Source organism: Neltuma alba, unplaced genomic scaffold, assembly GCF_004799145.2.
Source record: "Neltuma alba isolate B1F8T4 unplaced genomic scaffold, ASM479914v2 tig00012600_pilon, whole genome shotgun sequence".
Taxonomy (NCBI): Eukaryota; Viridiplantae; Streptophyta; class Magnoliopsida; order Fabales; family Fabaceae; genus Neltuma; species Neltuma alba.
This window is the reverse complement of record NW_021637049.1, coordinates 279,174-294,211: the sequence shown is the minus strand read 5'-3', so window position 1 is coordinate 294,211 and position 15,038 is coordinate 279,174. Positions and strand designations below refer to the sequence as shown.

The window sequence follows — 15,038 nt, the reverse complement described above, 5'->3', positions numbered from 1 at the left end:
CATGCCTGGGGTTGCACCGCTCATGGCGAAAGCCTTCCAGGTCTTCGGCTATCTTTTTCATAGTGGCCATGGTTTATCTCTGCCGTCTTGTCCCTAGTCACTGCCTCAATTTGCCCCCTTCACATGTGACCATAGCATATTGCGTGTCAACAGCTATGCCTCACACATATCGCAGCATAATAGCTAGTCAGACACCGAGCTGAGTTTCCGCCCCTCTGCTTATTCCGCGGTTTGGGAATTAATTTGCGATATCGCAGGTCTTGGAGTGGGAGAGTGGTGGATATATACACATCATTGGCGCTCAATCAAAAGCCCTAAGCTCCAATCTAGTAATGTGCTTCAACAATACATATTAGATTCCAAACGTTAATTTATTTTAATGAACCAAAAGTAAAATAATTTGTGTTCCCTTCGTTTTGCAAGGAAGTCGCGAATTGATATTATTGTTACTTTTTTCCCCTTTTAAGTAAGCATGCACTTGATAATTTTTTTTTTTTTGACCTGGTACTCGATAATTGATATTGGGTGTTTATATCAACAATAAAATTAAATTCTCTGAATTTTTTTGACCCTATTTCTTATTAATTCGAAGAGTAAAATGTACAAGAGGAATTCAAGAGATGAGAGGCTCTCCGCTCTGCCATCGCATCCCTTTGACCGAGATGAAACCAGAACTTAGATTATATATATATATATATATATATATATATATATTACCTACTGTTTTTAGCATAAAAAACTAATTTAATTTTAAATTTAATTCTAATAGAAAATTTTAATTCACTTTATCTCTTATATTTATTTATTTTTCACAAAATAATTTTTATAATAGTTGTATATATTAAATATTTATTCAAATAGCAGTGGATCAGAAAGAATATCTTATATAATATAATATCTATTCATTATAAATAATTAACTTAATTAATTTTTTAATTTATTTAATTTATAGAAATAGAAGCAGTAGTTTATTGAGTTTCATGATTATAATACTTTGCAGTGATGATGTAGAAAGGGAAAGGACAAACAGAAACAGCTGAAGGAATAGATTTAGACCCTTTGAAGCCAATTCCCTCATTGTACATGGGCTCTTGAAATTGCCTCCGCCGTGAGCCGAGAGGTAGTGACTGGTAAGAGAATGCAATCGATTGGGCGAATATTCTAGAAGGCATTTGCATTACAGAACGCGCAGAGGAGGCAGGCAGTTGGGGTGTATTAAATTTTGAGCAGTCCATGCTCCTAGTCGTGCATCGACACGGATCAAAGATATATGGTCATTCTTACCCTTCAATATACTAAGATGAACAAATCAACACATAATCTAAAACGTACGGCCAGTGGATGCCGTTGCCGGCGCGGGGGAGAGGGAATCCGGAGTTACGAGTCGTCGGAAACATAATCCCACCATTTGTAGATAGCATATCCATAAATGGCGCTATAAGCGATCACCCTGAGGGGAGAACTGGCAAACCTGAAGGGTCAATCCGAGATATTTATAATGAGTGACGACAGGCTGATTATGTATATATATCAGGAGGGCATGAAAAGAAAGAAAGAAAGAGACCTGAGGAAGGCGGATCCATGGTGGGGAAGAGAGGCTCTTTCGTCGGCGGTGACGGGGTAAGGCCAGCGAGAGAAATGACGATTGAAGTAGTCCCAATCGGGTAGGAGGACGCCGGCAATGGCGAGCACTCCGACAATGTAGGTGACGAGCATCTTGCGAGGAGAGTGGGTGGAGAGGCCAACCACCACGATGATGGCCGCCAGCCACAGGAGAGAGGTCTTGAGGGCGGCGTCGTTGCCCATTCACTCCTTATTTACCACACTCCCTGCTTCTCCGGCCATATAGATAGGGATGGCTCACCTCATAAATAAATGGCACGTCCATCCCACCCCCGTGGCTGCCCCCACACCTGTCCTTTTCCAACTTTAACTCCTTCGCCTGTTCCCCCATTTAATGCAGCTGCCGCTCTTTTCCAACTCGCTTCACGCTTCTTGCTACTTCACTCCCCCTTTTTCGTTGTTCCTCCCTCGTTGCCTTCTTTTTTTCTTTTAGAAACATATACGTACTCTCAAATGTGACAAATTTGTTACGAGTTCGCGTATTTTGACTTTATAAATAATAATAGTACTACCTCCTGTGCTAAATATTAAAAGTTACTTTACTAATTTAAGTAAAATAAAAAAAAAAGTTAAGTTAGTTATTTATAATAAATAGGTGTTATTTTTTTAAAAAATATCCTTATTAATTAAGTATATTAGTTAGAACTATCATTATTAGAAGAACTATTTTAAAAGAAGTGTATAAATATGAAAGACAAATTAGATTGAAATCTTATATTTAGAATCAAAATAAAAATCAAATAAAATTTTATATTAAGGACTAGTAGATTATAAACTACGCCGTTGTTCATCAGTTCATGTTTAGTTAGCTTGGCTGAATAAGTAATACATCACATGACATAAAGATGCGGGATAATAAGTGTAGATTACTAGATTAGGTTGCCTTGGTGGCCCCATCTTACATCCAAAAGGAAAAAAGCGTAGTTTGATGATGAGTTTTCTTTTCTTGCTACCCATAAGTATTTTCTTGTTGAAAACAATTTTATTTAAAGTGTTATTAAACACTAAATGTGAATACTTTTTTAAGTAGAGATTTGAACCTTGGGTTAATGAGAGTATATGATGATGGACGGACTAGTTAAAAAATGGGTGGGATGCCAAATGAGTCCTCGGAGTTTCTTTGTTTTTCTTGGTATATAAATTTTAGGAAAGAGGCTAGGCTCACCCATACTCTAAGAGTATGGCACCTAACAGTTGATTCACTGGAGTATAATAAGCAAGTTCTTTTTTTTTTGGACCCGATAGGAATATCCCAGTTTTACTATGCTGTGATGATGCCTCTTCCAGTACTGTGACTAGAGTTACGACAAAGTGGTACTCTTTTGGATCGGATCCTCTCTTTTTAGTGAGAAAGTCCAACCTTTTTGCCAGCAAAATCCAAGGAAGAAAGGGAGTCCTCGGAGTTTCAGTTGCGTGACTATTGGCCTCTTGCATTGGTGAGAAGTCCATAATGTCTGTGAGCCCACAATAGAATGGCCCGCAAATTACAATTTGATTACGTCCATCACGCTCAGCAGCCCCAGAGAAAGAATCATCTTGGGCCGTGTTTATTCACCGCATTATTGATCATTCCAATTTTATTTCCTTCTTTTTCTTTTTTTCTGGGTGAACTCGAGGATTCTGTTATTATTATTATTTTTTTAAAGTTACAATGAGCATTCTGATTTTAGATGTCGTAACTTGTGTATTGTGTGCGAGACAAGTGACTTGAACTCGAAGAAGGTGTGCTATTTAATTTTTATCCCACTTACATTTTTATTTTTTAGTTCTCAATATTAACTGATTAGGAGAGCTGAATTCCAATGAGCTATAAAACGTAAGTGCAGATCCCCATTCCAGAAGTTCTGAATTAATTTCATGAAACGATATAAAGGGATGTCTTGTACACAAAATTAGAACATAGAAAACACAAACCCCGAATACACATTCTAAATCTTGCTGATCAAGTCCTCCTGGGAGCAAACTTTTATTTCTTTTGTGGCATTATACCTCTGCATATTTGGTTTCTCCAACAGAGGTATCACCCCAAACCATCCGAAATAAATGTCAGCTCTCTTCGGTAATCTGTAGGCAGGCATGAGTCTGTGACCCTAAGTAACAAGCACAATCATCACCTCTGGACTCTGCCCTTCGCCCCTTCAACCAAGTCATCTGCTGGGTCACCATTAGGTTATCAATTATGCCTTGTATACAAGTTACCTCTCCTTGGAAATAGCTTCCCCTTTTTGTCGACTTCTTTATTTCTCTGTCACTTCGCCTGTTATTAGCTACGCTCGTATGGTTTCTCTCCTTAACTCTTCATGAATTATTTAATTTGTGCATCCACGTCAATTCATTTATCATTACCACGCCATCCAGATTTCCTTCTTTCTTTCTTTTCCCTCTAATGCCTTCTTAAATGCTTCCATGATGAAGCATAACTTGCTGCAGTTGAATCTACCTTATCAGAACAAGTCTAGTCGAAGTTTACGCCTAAATAAAATCCATTACTAAAGAGATACCAAATATAGTCCATGAAGCTAGATAGATGAGGCCTCTTTTGGGGGACATGTCTTGAAGCACATAAGAGACCCTTGGAGGGATATATGTGAGTAGGTGTAGGTGGCCCTCCGACTCTGGCTTTTAGATGTATTGGTTGGAGACCTATTACAACAAGCAAATCAGTTGTTTAGCTGACACTGAAATCAAAACATAGATACGCGCATTAATTATGTATAAAGCCTTTTATCTGACATCATTACTTCCTTTCAGTCTCATTATATATAAGAAAGGTATGATATTGCCCCCCGACACAAGCAACAGGATCTTGGTGCGTATGAAATGAAACCTTCACTGACAATATTCACAGTTAGAGGAGGGTAATTAATAATATGAGGACGACATTAACGAAAAGCTTCGCCACGCATAATTGAACAAGAAACCGATTCGGAGTTGGTTAAATTTACGTTGTTCCCAGTTTAATAACTTCTTAATCTAGCTAGCTGCCCCACATATGCCGGTGTTTTCACTTAATTAAGTTGACTGGTATAGCCTTAGGTTTGAAAATGTGGTTTTGCTTGACTATGAAGGCACTTAAGGGCGCCACGTACGTCAGTGTTAGGGAATATGTTAACAATTTATCTCTAGCCTCTGCATCCATAAGCCGACCAATCAACTAATACTGTGGAGATAGTTTTCTTTCATACTTGTATGTGTATATATGTATATATATATGAGATTCTTACCTTAAATGACCTGTTACTTGTAATTATGATTTATGATATGTAATTACTAATTAATTAATTTTCTCGGCTCAAATGAGGAAGTCAATAGGCTGTGGCCAATCACAAAGCTCCACATACTGACATTTCCAAGTCATATATTCGAGCTTATATATAAATTATATATCATCATCATTATATAGCTTAGCCTTTAATGATACATATTGCACAACCTCGCTAATTTTAAGTCATCACCTGACTTGCACTAGGCGTTAACCTTTTACTTTGTACATAAATTAAATTAAACTGACCGAGAGTGCCAATATCAAAGAGAAAAATTGGTACAGAACAAGATGCATAGGGACAAGCTACAGCTAACGAATGCTATTTGAAGGTTTATCAACCATGCAAAGAATAATGATAACGTATCAAGGGTTACAAAAGGATAGGTATAGATTTGATGCACCAAATTCTTCTTCACGTCTTCAACTGCACCACCCTCTTTGTCAAACAGGTCACATCGATCCTTTATGTCATTTTCAGACTACAAACTGTTTGATTTCTACTGTTGCCATGACCCTTTTTGATTACCTGGAGGGTATGTTTGCCGGAGAAGATGTGATTTTCACTGTTGATAATTTAATTACGTGCTTATATACATTTTCAACGCACGACTTTGATAGATTTTTTAGTTTACCTGTTTGGTATTCGGTTTTAAGGTTGTGTTACGTAGCATATCTGTATTGACGGGCCAACAATCGGTCAATGCATACACATTAATTCACATGTAATTGAATATATATCTTAATTAATCAATATAATAATATAAAACTAAATCTACAACTCATGAATACAATTTATCTTTTAAATTATTGTAATATATGGAAAAGGTATGCTGGCTATATAAATTTATAGGATTAATTAGCTGTTAATTAAACAGAACATAAATAGTGAGATTAAATTGATGATATTCTATATGTGTGAATATACAAGTCATTTGATGCCATGCAAACCACGACGAAATAGTGAAAATAGCTTCTGCTTTGCGTGCATGAAAGGGGATCTCCTCGGGGTTCCGACCTTTATTTGTTCAGCATCTACTACGAAATGATGATTTGATTTGATAGTTTCTTTTTTTTATAAGCTATTTTCAAAATGTTTTATATAGATTAAATTTTTTTAACTTCATTAAATATTTTTTAAAATTTAAAAATTTTTCAATTTTATTCCTATTTAATATATATTATACCTCATATAAACAGAGTCAATATCAACATATGAAAAATTTCTCTCACTACCTTATAAATATGAACAAAGAAGTATATTTATTAATTAATTACACATTAAACTAATATATTTAAATACACATATCCCGGTAGCTATATACCTAACACCCGCACTTTTTCATATTAAAAATCTTCAGCTAATTAAATAATACAAAAATCTCCAAAGTCTGATGATTTGATTTAATTGAATGCCATCAGCCTTGCATGTTTTTTCTGACAATATTAAAGGTGATGAAAACGCAATTGCTCTGTAATTTCTTGTATCAGTTGTGCGTGCCATTCTCCTGTGAAATTTCTATGCAATGCAATATTTTTCTGAACTTTGAACTTTGCAAGGAGGCGGCACATTAATTATTTGCACGCTAATTGGAAACAATCGAAATGACACCACATAAAATATTAATAGAAAAGGTTCAAGATGGAAATCCTATTTATTTGAGTTGGATGAGGATTTTATCACGGTTAACAATTTTAGACTTTTTCTGAATATATGGATCAAAATTATATTTTAGCCGCCATTTAATGTTTATTACTTGAAATTGAAATTTTGGTAAAAAAAATTAAAATTGAAATACATTTTGAATTTTTCCTGCCTCAAAATATTAGATACTCCTCCGGTCCTAAATATAAAACTTTTACTAATATAAGGGTCTTATATTTAGGACCAAAGGAGAATTATGGAGACGCGCAGCCCCGCTAAATGAAAGTTCTGATTGATCTGTTAATATTGAGCAATTAATTAATTAACGTAATATGGTGCGTGCATGTGCCTATTTTAATTTGCTATAATTATCTGAAGGGCGCGTACGTATAGATGTCTAGGCGGAAGATATTTGTAGCCCACAGTTCTATTACTACATGGCAAGTACAGTCCCAATCTAAAATTAATCAGCCAATAAAGCAACTGTATTTTTAAGGGGAAAAAACAGAGAATTAATTAACAAGGTAGCGTGAAGTTTGGATATAAATAGTGTAGGCGATGCTGGGAGCCCCAAGTTTGATTGGGTGGTAAAACAGGGAAAAGACCGCAGATCTATTGTTACAGAATGGGAAGGTCTCCATGCTGTGATGAGAATGGACTGAAGAAAGGACCCTGGACACCCGAGGAAGATGAAAAGCTCGTGCACTATATTCAGAAACATGGCCATGGAAGTTGGAGAGCCCTCCCCAAACTTGCTGGTCTCTTCATGTTTCCAATACACACATATATATATACTGTCTCAACTCTCTCTCTCTCTCTCTCGCCCCCTGATCACCGCTTTGCTCATTTCCTTTTTAACAAATCTTTGCAGGGCTTAACAGATGCGGAAAGAGCTGTAGGCTAAGGTGGACCAACTATTTAAGACCTGATATTAAGAGGGGCAAATTTTCTCAAGAAGAGGAGCAAACTATTCTCCACCTCCATTCCATCCTTGGAAACAAGTACTTCACATTTTCTCTTTTCTTTTTTCGGCGGGGCAGGAATTGATAACGGAGATTTTGGGTTTTTTGCATTCAAATTTTTGGATTCTCATGTCTTACATCGATGCATGTATATGCTTGTTTCATAGGTGGTCTGCAATTGCATCTCATCTTCCAGGCAGGACAGATAATGAGATTAAGAATTTCTGGAATACTCATTTAAAGAAGAAGCTGATTCAGATGGGCTTTGACCCAATGACTCATCAGCCAAGAACTGACCTCGTTTCCAGCTTGCCCTATCTGCTGGCTCTGGCCAACATGACGGACCTAATGCATCATCCATCACTGGATGAACAAGCCCTGAAGCTACAAGCTGAGGCAGCACAGTTGGCCAAGCTTGAATACCTTCATTATTTACTCCAATCCACAAGTTCCTTGACTACCGACTCCTATGACCAGAGTGCCAACATCGCTAACATGGAAGCCCTCAATTTGCTAACTTCAATGTCTAATGTCAACGAGAATCCAGTTATAAACTGCCCACAAATGGATAACGCATCCTTTTTTTCTAATGGGATTGCTGGCTCTCAACCACTCCACCACCCAAACATGTTATCTCAAGTCTCAGACCCACAAGTCTCTTTCAGTACTTCCCAACCATGTTTGAATAGTGAGAAGAATCAGGATACTAATAATAACTTTACAATGGTTAGCGAAGGGGATAACATTGGCAATGAGTCTTCATGGATGATTCCGTCTCCTGCTCCATCTGTTCACCCAACTGTGACAGGGACCTCATCAAACAGCAATCCTGGAGATGCCAGCAGCCGCACCTCAAGCTATGGAGGAGGAACCTCATTTTATTGGCCTGAACTCTTTTTCGACGACCCAATTATACATAATGCTTGACCCGGCTTAATCAGTATTTCATCCGTGTGTTATTTATGCTTTTCATAGTTTTCTCACGCCAAAGCCTAATGCATATAGAGATGCTATACATACTTCGGATCAGTTAGTTTGAACTATTTGGCTGAATGCCACTGCCATTTTATTCAACAGTGTACACTTTTTTTTTTTTTCCTGAATTAAACTTGGCCTTGATCTGTTTTGTTTGATGATTTACCCTGTTCAAAGGATATATATTATTTGGGTGTGCGATTCCATGATGTATGCAATTAGATTTGGTATTCTCACCAATTCAGCTCGTTCAGGTAAGTGCGCTTTTTCGATGCCATTCCCTCTAGCTTCAACTATGGGTGTCTGTTGTCCAATATCAGTTTTCGAAAATGGGATATGGGACCAAGTTGCGTCATCTTTGGGTTTCCTCTGAATGTTTACGTTGCTGATGAACAGTGTAGATATTAATGGTGTCGAGAGGTCCAGAATATGTTGATGAAATATGACTTAGCATTCTTTTTTTTTTTCCGGTCAAGTCATTTGCCATGTTAGCTTATACTCCTCTCATACTTAATATAAGACTTAATTATTAAGTTAATTTTGATCTTAAATATAAGACAATTTTTCATATTCATTAATTTTTAAATTAAAGTATTTCAACATCATATTCTCTCAACCATAATCAAGTATAAGGAAATAATTACTAATATTTTAGAAAAAACATGTCATATTTCTTATAATTAACTAACTTATCTAACTTTCTTAATCTAATTAAATTAGTTAAATAGGTCTTATATTGAAGACAGGAGGAGTAATATGTATGCAATCATATCTGTGGAAAACCCCCAAGGGAACTCCATGGAAGAACTTGTTCTGCTATTTACACGAGCTTACCATGGAGAAGCCCCACGGCGAACTTTGCTATGCTTTATATCGACTCCGTTGGCACCAGCAACACCATGGACCATCCTCTTCTCTGCCGCCACCCAATCCCAAGCTGATCGCTGCTTCATTTTCACTGCTTGCGTCCCTGACATTGAGAAATACTCCTGTTTGCCCTCAGAAATTATTGTATGTTTGTTTATGGTCGGAGTGCTTCTTAAAATAGACGGCGAGAAAACAAAAACTACCATTATTGAAAACTTTGTTGTTAAAGAATTTTTCACACTAGAGGGCAAAAAAAAAAAAATCACCGTAACGCATAAATTAAAACAGCGTTACAAATGCAAAATAAGTCATTTCATCATCCCTATTATGATCATTAAAAGCTTTGGATTTTAATTTTTGTTCACCGAAAAAGCTTTGGATTTTTTGATTGAGGGAAGCAGTAGCAGGACAGACAGTACGACAAAGTCAACGGGAAAGAAGTCCAATGGGCGGGCTGCCTTAGAAGCATTTTTCTGTAATCCTATAATATAATAACTAGTTGGTTAATTTAAATATATTAAAAAAATAAATTAAATTAATTATTTGTAATAAATATGAGTTGTCTTTCTTAAAATATCCTTACTAATCAAGTATATTCCTTAGAATTATCATTATTATTATAAATACTATTTTAAGAAAAATATAGATAAATATGAGAGATAAATTAAACTAAAGTTTTATATGTAAGACTAAATTAAATGTTAAATGAATTCTTTTATTAAAAGCCCCATCTATCAACAGACATTACCACAAACGTTCCTTTTTCTTTGGTTAATTTTCTTCTCTATCACGGGTGCTTTATTTAATTGCCTGTGGAACCAGGAACGAGGATGAGGCCGGGTAATAGAAGGTGCTTGCACCGTCCAACCTAGAGAAGAATGACCAAAACGTTACTAAATGTAATTTGGACCGATCAGACGAAATTTTCTATCATCTAGTTTCTATTGTCTTCCCTTTCACATAGCATGCTGCAGCCCGGTTTTCTAGGGATCTTTTCGAGATTTTTTTTTCTCATTCACATGTGAGAATTAACTTTCAGATCCAACAAATGAAACATTTTCTTTCAGGTTCTCCATGAATTCTGAGTTTCCTTCTGCAATTCTGAAGGCTCTATTTGCTTGATAAGGAACCGTATACTTCAGTGTCTGTATTCATTTAATTAATGAGGACGGGTCGGTGCTTGAGAAATCAAATTCTTTCCCTTCTTCTATGCGTCTGCACCTAAACCGGTAGAACTTTCTCTTTGTTTTGGTTGCTTTCTTGTAGCTGCACGTTCTTCATCCAGCACAGGTAGGGGAAAACCATGAAGGGATTCAGCCTAGTAGGGGGAAGTCTAATCATCCAACGGAGCATTATCATGTTGCCAAGTTTGTGAATATATACAGTGGAAAGAGTTGGTTTTGTTTGCTAATTGCTATATATGATGGACATCTGGAAGAACACATCCCTGCCTACTTAAAGAAAAATTTGTTTGCTGACATGCTAAAGGAGGTGGGATGACACTTGAATTGTAAGGAAATTTTTGTATATATAATACTACTACAAAAGACACTTTTTACCCCTGTTTTAGCGGGTTTTTCACATCTGTTTCAAGAAGAACATTAGAAGAGGAGACGTAGAAAGTCTGGCACATCTCACGTCCGTTATAAACAGACGTGAATGTTGTTGATATTCACGTCTGTTCATAACAGAGTGAATATTGAGATTTGGAGAGGAAAAATCACATGGGTTCATGGCGAGCTGGGTTCACGGGCAACTTGTGGAGATTGTAGCTAGGTTCTCGTCGAAACAAGAGGCATGGCAAGCTCCGTCGCGAGTTGGAGAATGTCACACACCTCAACCCATTTTCAATAACTACACATATAAAACAACTTAGATAGATTCAACAGCCTCAACCCATTTTCAGTAACTACACATATAAAACAAACCAACTAAGATAATCTCTTCAACTTACCTTCATTGGATTGCGATTTGGAGAGGAAAAATCACATGGGTTCACGGCGAGCTGGGTTCACAGGCAACTTGTGGAGGTTGCAGCTGGGTTCCCGTCGAAACAAGAGGCACAGCGAGCTCTGTCACGGGTTGGAGAAGGACGCGCGCTTGCTGGGATGCGAAGAAGAATGCGAGCTCCGTAGCGGTGTGGAATCAGAGCAAGCACGGCGTGGATTCAAAGCAAGCACAGAGAAGGTTGCAAGGTGAGAATGAAGATTCAGAGGGCATAGTTTTAGAGCGGCGAGGGGAAAGAGCAGAAGAAGCTCGGATGCAGATTGAGTTGGGACAAATTTTTTTAAAATATCAGAGGCTCCTTCTCATCTGTTCTACTGAAAACAGAGGAGAATATATTCTCTTCTGTTTTTCAAAACAGATGTTAATTGGGGGGGGGGGGTGAATGGCTACTTTGTATATCTTCTGTCCTAATTTGATTAATATTAGAGTGAAGAACCTCTATTGTTACGCTTCATTTAATATGCTGGGAGGAAATTTGGGATGATCCCACTGGATCCGTCTCTAAAGCATATGAAACGACAGGCCAGGCAATTCTTTCACGCGGTTCTGATTCGGGGAGTGGTGGATCAACTGCTGTAATTTCATTATTGATTAGTGGTCAAAGGTAAAAAGTTGGAGATTCACGAGCAGTTCTTTCAATTATCAATTATTGGCCAAAAATATTATGGATCGAATCTTGAGTGCTTGGAGATAAAATCAGGAAAAGGAACAAAGTATTCAAAGAATGGTTTGAAAATGTCAAGGGAAGAACAAAATTTGTACTGAATCAGTGATTACAGATTGTGTGGATAAATATTAAAAATTCGTATCCTCACACACAGGCATTTTTTTTTATGCGTGTGCCTTCTTTTTTTGGCAATGACAAATGGGAAAGGGCTGCTTTTATCAGTCATGTCTTGCGAAGGCTGGTCTTTATAATTGGCAGACTTTACTTCTGATGTCTTTACGAAAACAGCTACTGTAGAGGGTAGCTCTGCCAGTCCAGGGCTTCAGTTGCTGGTTAAATTTACGTGTATGCATGAGGCCAACGTTTTTTTAATTCATTTATACTCAGTTATAACTTCTAGTTTCTAAAACATTTCTTAATTCTTAATTTCTTTATGAAAGGGTAAAGACGTCCTTCTAACTGATAACAGTGACTATGCCTCTCGAGAATTCCAATTGAAGAAGGGTTCACGGGGGCGTAATAATATTGTTCGTGAAGATGAAGTGCACGCAATTCGGGCGACTCGGCTTTTGTCTTCTGGAATCATCGCGCAAGATAAGTAGGAATTTTGGTGTCAGGCCAGAAGAGAATTCAAACATGAGCTAGACGGGTCTACAAAGAATTCAATTAAAAATAAATAAATAACGTAATGATTTGGGAAAAAAAAAAAAAAGACAATTCGGGAAGAAACACTCATTTTTGGGAACGCCCACCTCCTTTAGGCCTGTGAGAGACCTGCACGTGCCCCACAACACCAAGTTGAAGGCATCATTAAGGTGAAAAGTATGGGGGATGGGAGCGCATCGGCATCCAACTTGATACATCTGCCACCTGTCCGGGGTCGCTGCGGCCCCAAAATCATTTATTAGAATTAATAAGAGCCAGGAGTTTTTTTTTTGAAGGGGGGGTACAGCCAACAGTCAACCTTTTTTTTTATTCTTTAGAAACGAGGGAGTAAACAAATTTACAACGTGTGATTCGTGTTCGATCATTTGCTTCCATTACACACTGATTGACTATTATGGATTATTTCATTATATAAAAATAAAGCAACACGTGGTCATCTCTTCCCTCATCCAATTAATTGATAAGGGAATCTCAGTGGCTGCAGCTTCTTCAACCTCAGAGACGGAGGAACTTTGGAATAATTACTCATCAGATGTGACATGCCTTCTTCTTAGTTGTTATTTCCGACTTGGATCATCTCCTCCGCAGCCTCTGTTCTTGTACACACTTGTCGAAGATGACCAAGTGCTTTAGCTTGACAGAATCCAAGAACTGGTGTTACAGATCCACCTTCGGGAGGTCGGGGCTCCGATCCTCCACCACTGACCTGAAAGACGGCACCATCATGCATTGCTGGGTGCCTAAGACCCCAGTAGAGTCTAAACCAAATCTGCTCCTCATCCACGGGCTTGGAGCCAACGCATTGTGGCAATGGGGCGACATCATCCGCCACCTAACCCCTTTCTTCAACGTGTACGTGCCGGACCTTCTCTTCTTCGGTGGATCCTACACGACCCGCCCCGAGCGGAGCGACTCCTTCCAAGCTCAGTGCCTGATGCGGGTCATGGAGGCTAACTCCGTACAGAGGCTGAGTCTGGTGGGGTTAAGCTACGGTGGGTTCGTGGGATACAGCATGGCGGTTCAGTACGAGGAAATCGTGGAGAGGGTGGTGCTGTGCTGCTCCGGCGTGAGCATGGAAGAAAAGGACCTGAAGGAAGGCCTTTTCCCGGTGGACTTCGAAGAAGCTGTCAACATTTTGGTGCCGCAGACGCCGGAGAGGCTTAAAGAGCTCCTCGGCTTCACACTTTCCAGACCCTCTACGGTGGCTTGGTTGCCTTCTTGTCTCCTTATTGATTTCATTGATGTAAGGAGCTACTTCTCTCTCTCTTCCTTTTCATTCTATCAAGCCATTATAACATCTTCCATTGAGCAGTAGAGTGAGGAAAGGGAGAGCTACTTCATAACATAAGTAGCATTTCACGAAGCAAAGAACAGAGATAATTGGAAAGATGTAGAAATTTTTATTAGATTGTTTTGCGGTAAAACATGAATATAATTTTTTTTTTTTTGGGGGATTACGAATATGAAAGTTAGAAATGGTGGATTTGGATAGGCAATGTGCAGGGATCATGTAGAAGAGAGGAGGGAATTGATCCGAGCAATCACGAAAGGCCGAAAACTTTCTGATCTCCCAAGGATTTCGCAGGTACGTTCTTCCATCCCCCTATCACATTTACACTGCTACTGGACAGATGTGTATCAGAGGTTTTATTTCTCTTCTCCCGAAGCAGCCTACGTTACTGGTCTGGGGAGAACGTGATCAAGTATTCCCATTGGAACTGGCTCACAGATTGAAAAAGTCAGTCACATCCTTACCCTACTTATTTTGGGACTTTTTTTTTTCCCCCTTCTCCTGTCTTTGGCTTACTTCTCAATTGGGAATCCTGAGCTGATCATTAGGGTTTGAACACAGGCATTTGGGGGACAACGCTGAACTAGTAGTCATAAAGAACACAGGACACGCCCTCAATGTGGAGAAGGTCAGGGAGTTCTCCAACGTCTTGAGGTCTTTCCTTGTCGATCTGAAGCCTCCTGCGGCTGCAGACACTCCATCCCCCAGACCTCACAACAGATCATGACTTTAAACGCCAAAGTGATCTTTATGTCGGAATTTTTCAATTTTTTCTGCTGCCCAATTATTGTAATATTTCTCATTAAAGCAAGTCATTGTACAAGAATTCGCTGATTTCATTTTGGCTTCGTTGTGAGGAGCCTCCAAAAATAAACTTGCATAACACAATCTCCCTCCGCCTCACCCACATATTGTTTTTACTTGTACTACTACTCTCGTTCTTCACATATTTAATATTCCATGAGATTTTTATGATCCGAAATGTAAGTCATTTTACAAGAATTTATGAAGCATTAACATTTCACTCTAAAAATGTCCTCGTATTTATTGCAGAGTATTATATGTTTTTTTCA

At 38.3% G+C, this 15,038-nt stretch overlaps 3 protein-coding genes across 3 annotated transcripts; 2 read left to right on the top strand and 1 right to left on the bottom strand.

The window, feature by feature from the left end:
* Positions 1–920: 920 nt before the first annotated feature.
* LOC114729028 (signal peptidase complex-like protein DTM1) lies at positions 921–1,834 on the bottom strand. Its single transcript, XM_028915968.1, has 2 exons — positions 1,565–1,834; positions 921–1,471 (listed from the first exon to the last, which is right to left on the bottom strand). The coding sequence occupies exons 1-2, from the start codon at positions 1,804–1,806 to the stop codon at positions 1,378–1,380; spliced, it is 336 nt and encodes a 111-aa protein (XP_028771801.1). The 5' UTR covers positions 1,807–1,834; the 3' UTR covers positions 921–1,377.
* A 5,295-nt stretch (positions 1,835–7,129) lies between these two features.
* Positions 7,130–8,660, top strand: LOC114729076 (transcription factor MYB93-like). Its single transcript, XM_028916031.1, has 3 exons — positions 7,130–7,288; positions 7,402–7,531; positions 7,660–8,660. Exons 1-3 carry the CDS (start codon positions 7,156–7,158, stop codon positions 8,417–8,419), a joined length of 1,023 nt encoding a protein of 340 aa, XP_028771864.1. The 5' UTR covers positions 7,130–7,155; the 3' UTR covers positions 8,420–8,660.
* Positions 8,661–13,065: 4,405 nt separating this feature from the next.
* Positions 13,066–14,853, top strand: LOC114729065 (pimeloyl-[acyl-carrier protein] methyl ester esterase). The gene is made up of 4 exons (XM_028916020.1): positions 13,066–13,917; positions 14,167–14,259; positions 14,345–14,412; positions 14,527–14,853. The coding sequence occupies exons 1-4, from the start codon at positions 13,291–13,293 to the stop codon at positions 14,690–14,692; spliced, it is 954 nt and encodes a 317-aa protein (XP_028771853.1). The 5' UTR covers positions 13,066–13,290; the 3' UTR covers positions 14,693–14,853.
* Positions 14,854–15,038: the final 185 nt, after the last annotated feature.

Bases quoted from the DNA above. Each gene is read 5' to 3' on its own strand.
- LOC114729028 (XM_028915968.1), bottom strand. From the start codon at position 1,806: ATGGGCAACGACGCCGCCCTCAAGACCTCTCTCCTGTGGCTGGCGGCC. The intron at 1,472-1,564 runs GTCTCTTTCTTT...TTGACCCTTCAG, and splicing joins CATGGATCCGCCTTCCTCAG to GTTTGCCAGTTCTCCCCTCA.
- LOC114729076 (XM_028916031.1), top strand. From the start codon at position 7,156: ATGGGAAGGTCTCCATGCTGTGATGAGAATGGACTGAAGAAAGGACCC. The intron at 7,289-7,401 runs GTCTCTTCATGT...AAATCTTTGCAG, and splicing joins AGCCCTCCCCAAACTTGCTG to GGCTTAACAGATGCGGAAAG. The intron at 7,532-7,659 runs GTACTTCACATT...CTTGTTTCATAG, and splicing joins CATTCCATCCTTGGAAACAA to GTGGTCTGCAATTGCATCTC.
- LOC114729065 (XM_028916020.1), top strand. From the start codon at position 13,291: ATGACCAAGTGCTTTAGCTTGACAGAATCCAAGAACTGGTGTTACAGA. The intron at 13,918-14,166 runs GTAAGGAGCTAC...GGATTTGGATAG, and splicing joins TCCTTATTGATTTCATTGAT to GCAATGTGCAGGGATCATGT. The intron at 14,260-14,344 runs GTACGTTCTTCC...CTCCCGAAGCAG, and splicing joins ATCTCCCAAGGATTTCGCAG to CCTACGTTACTGGTCTGGGG.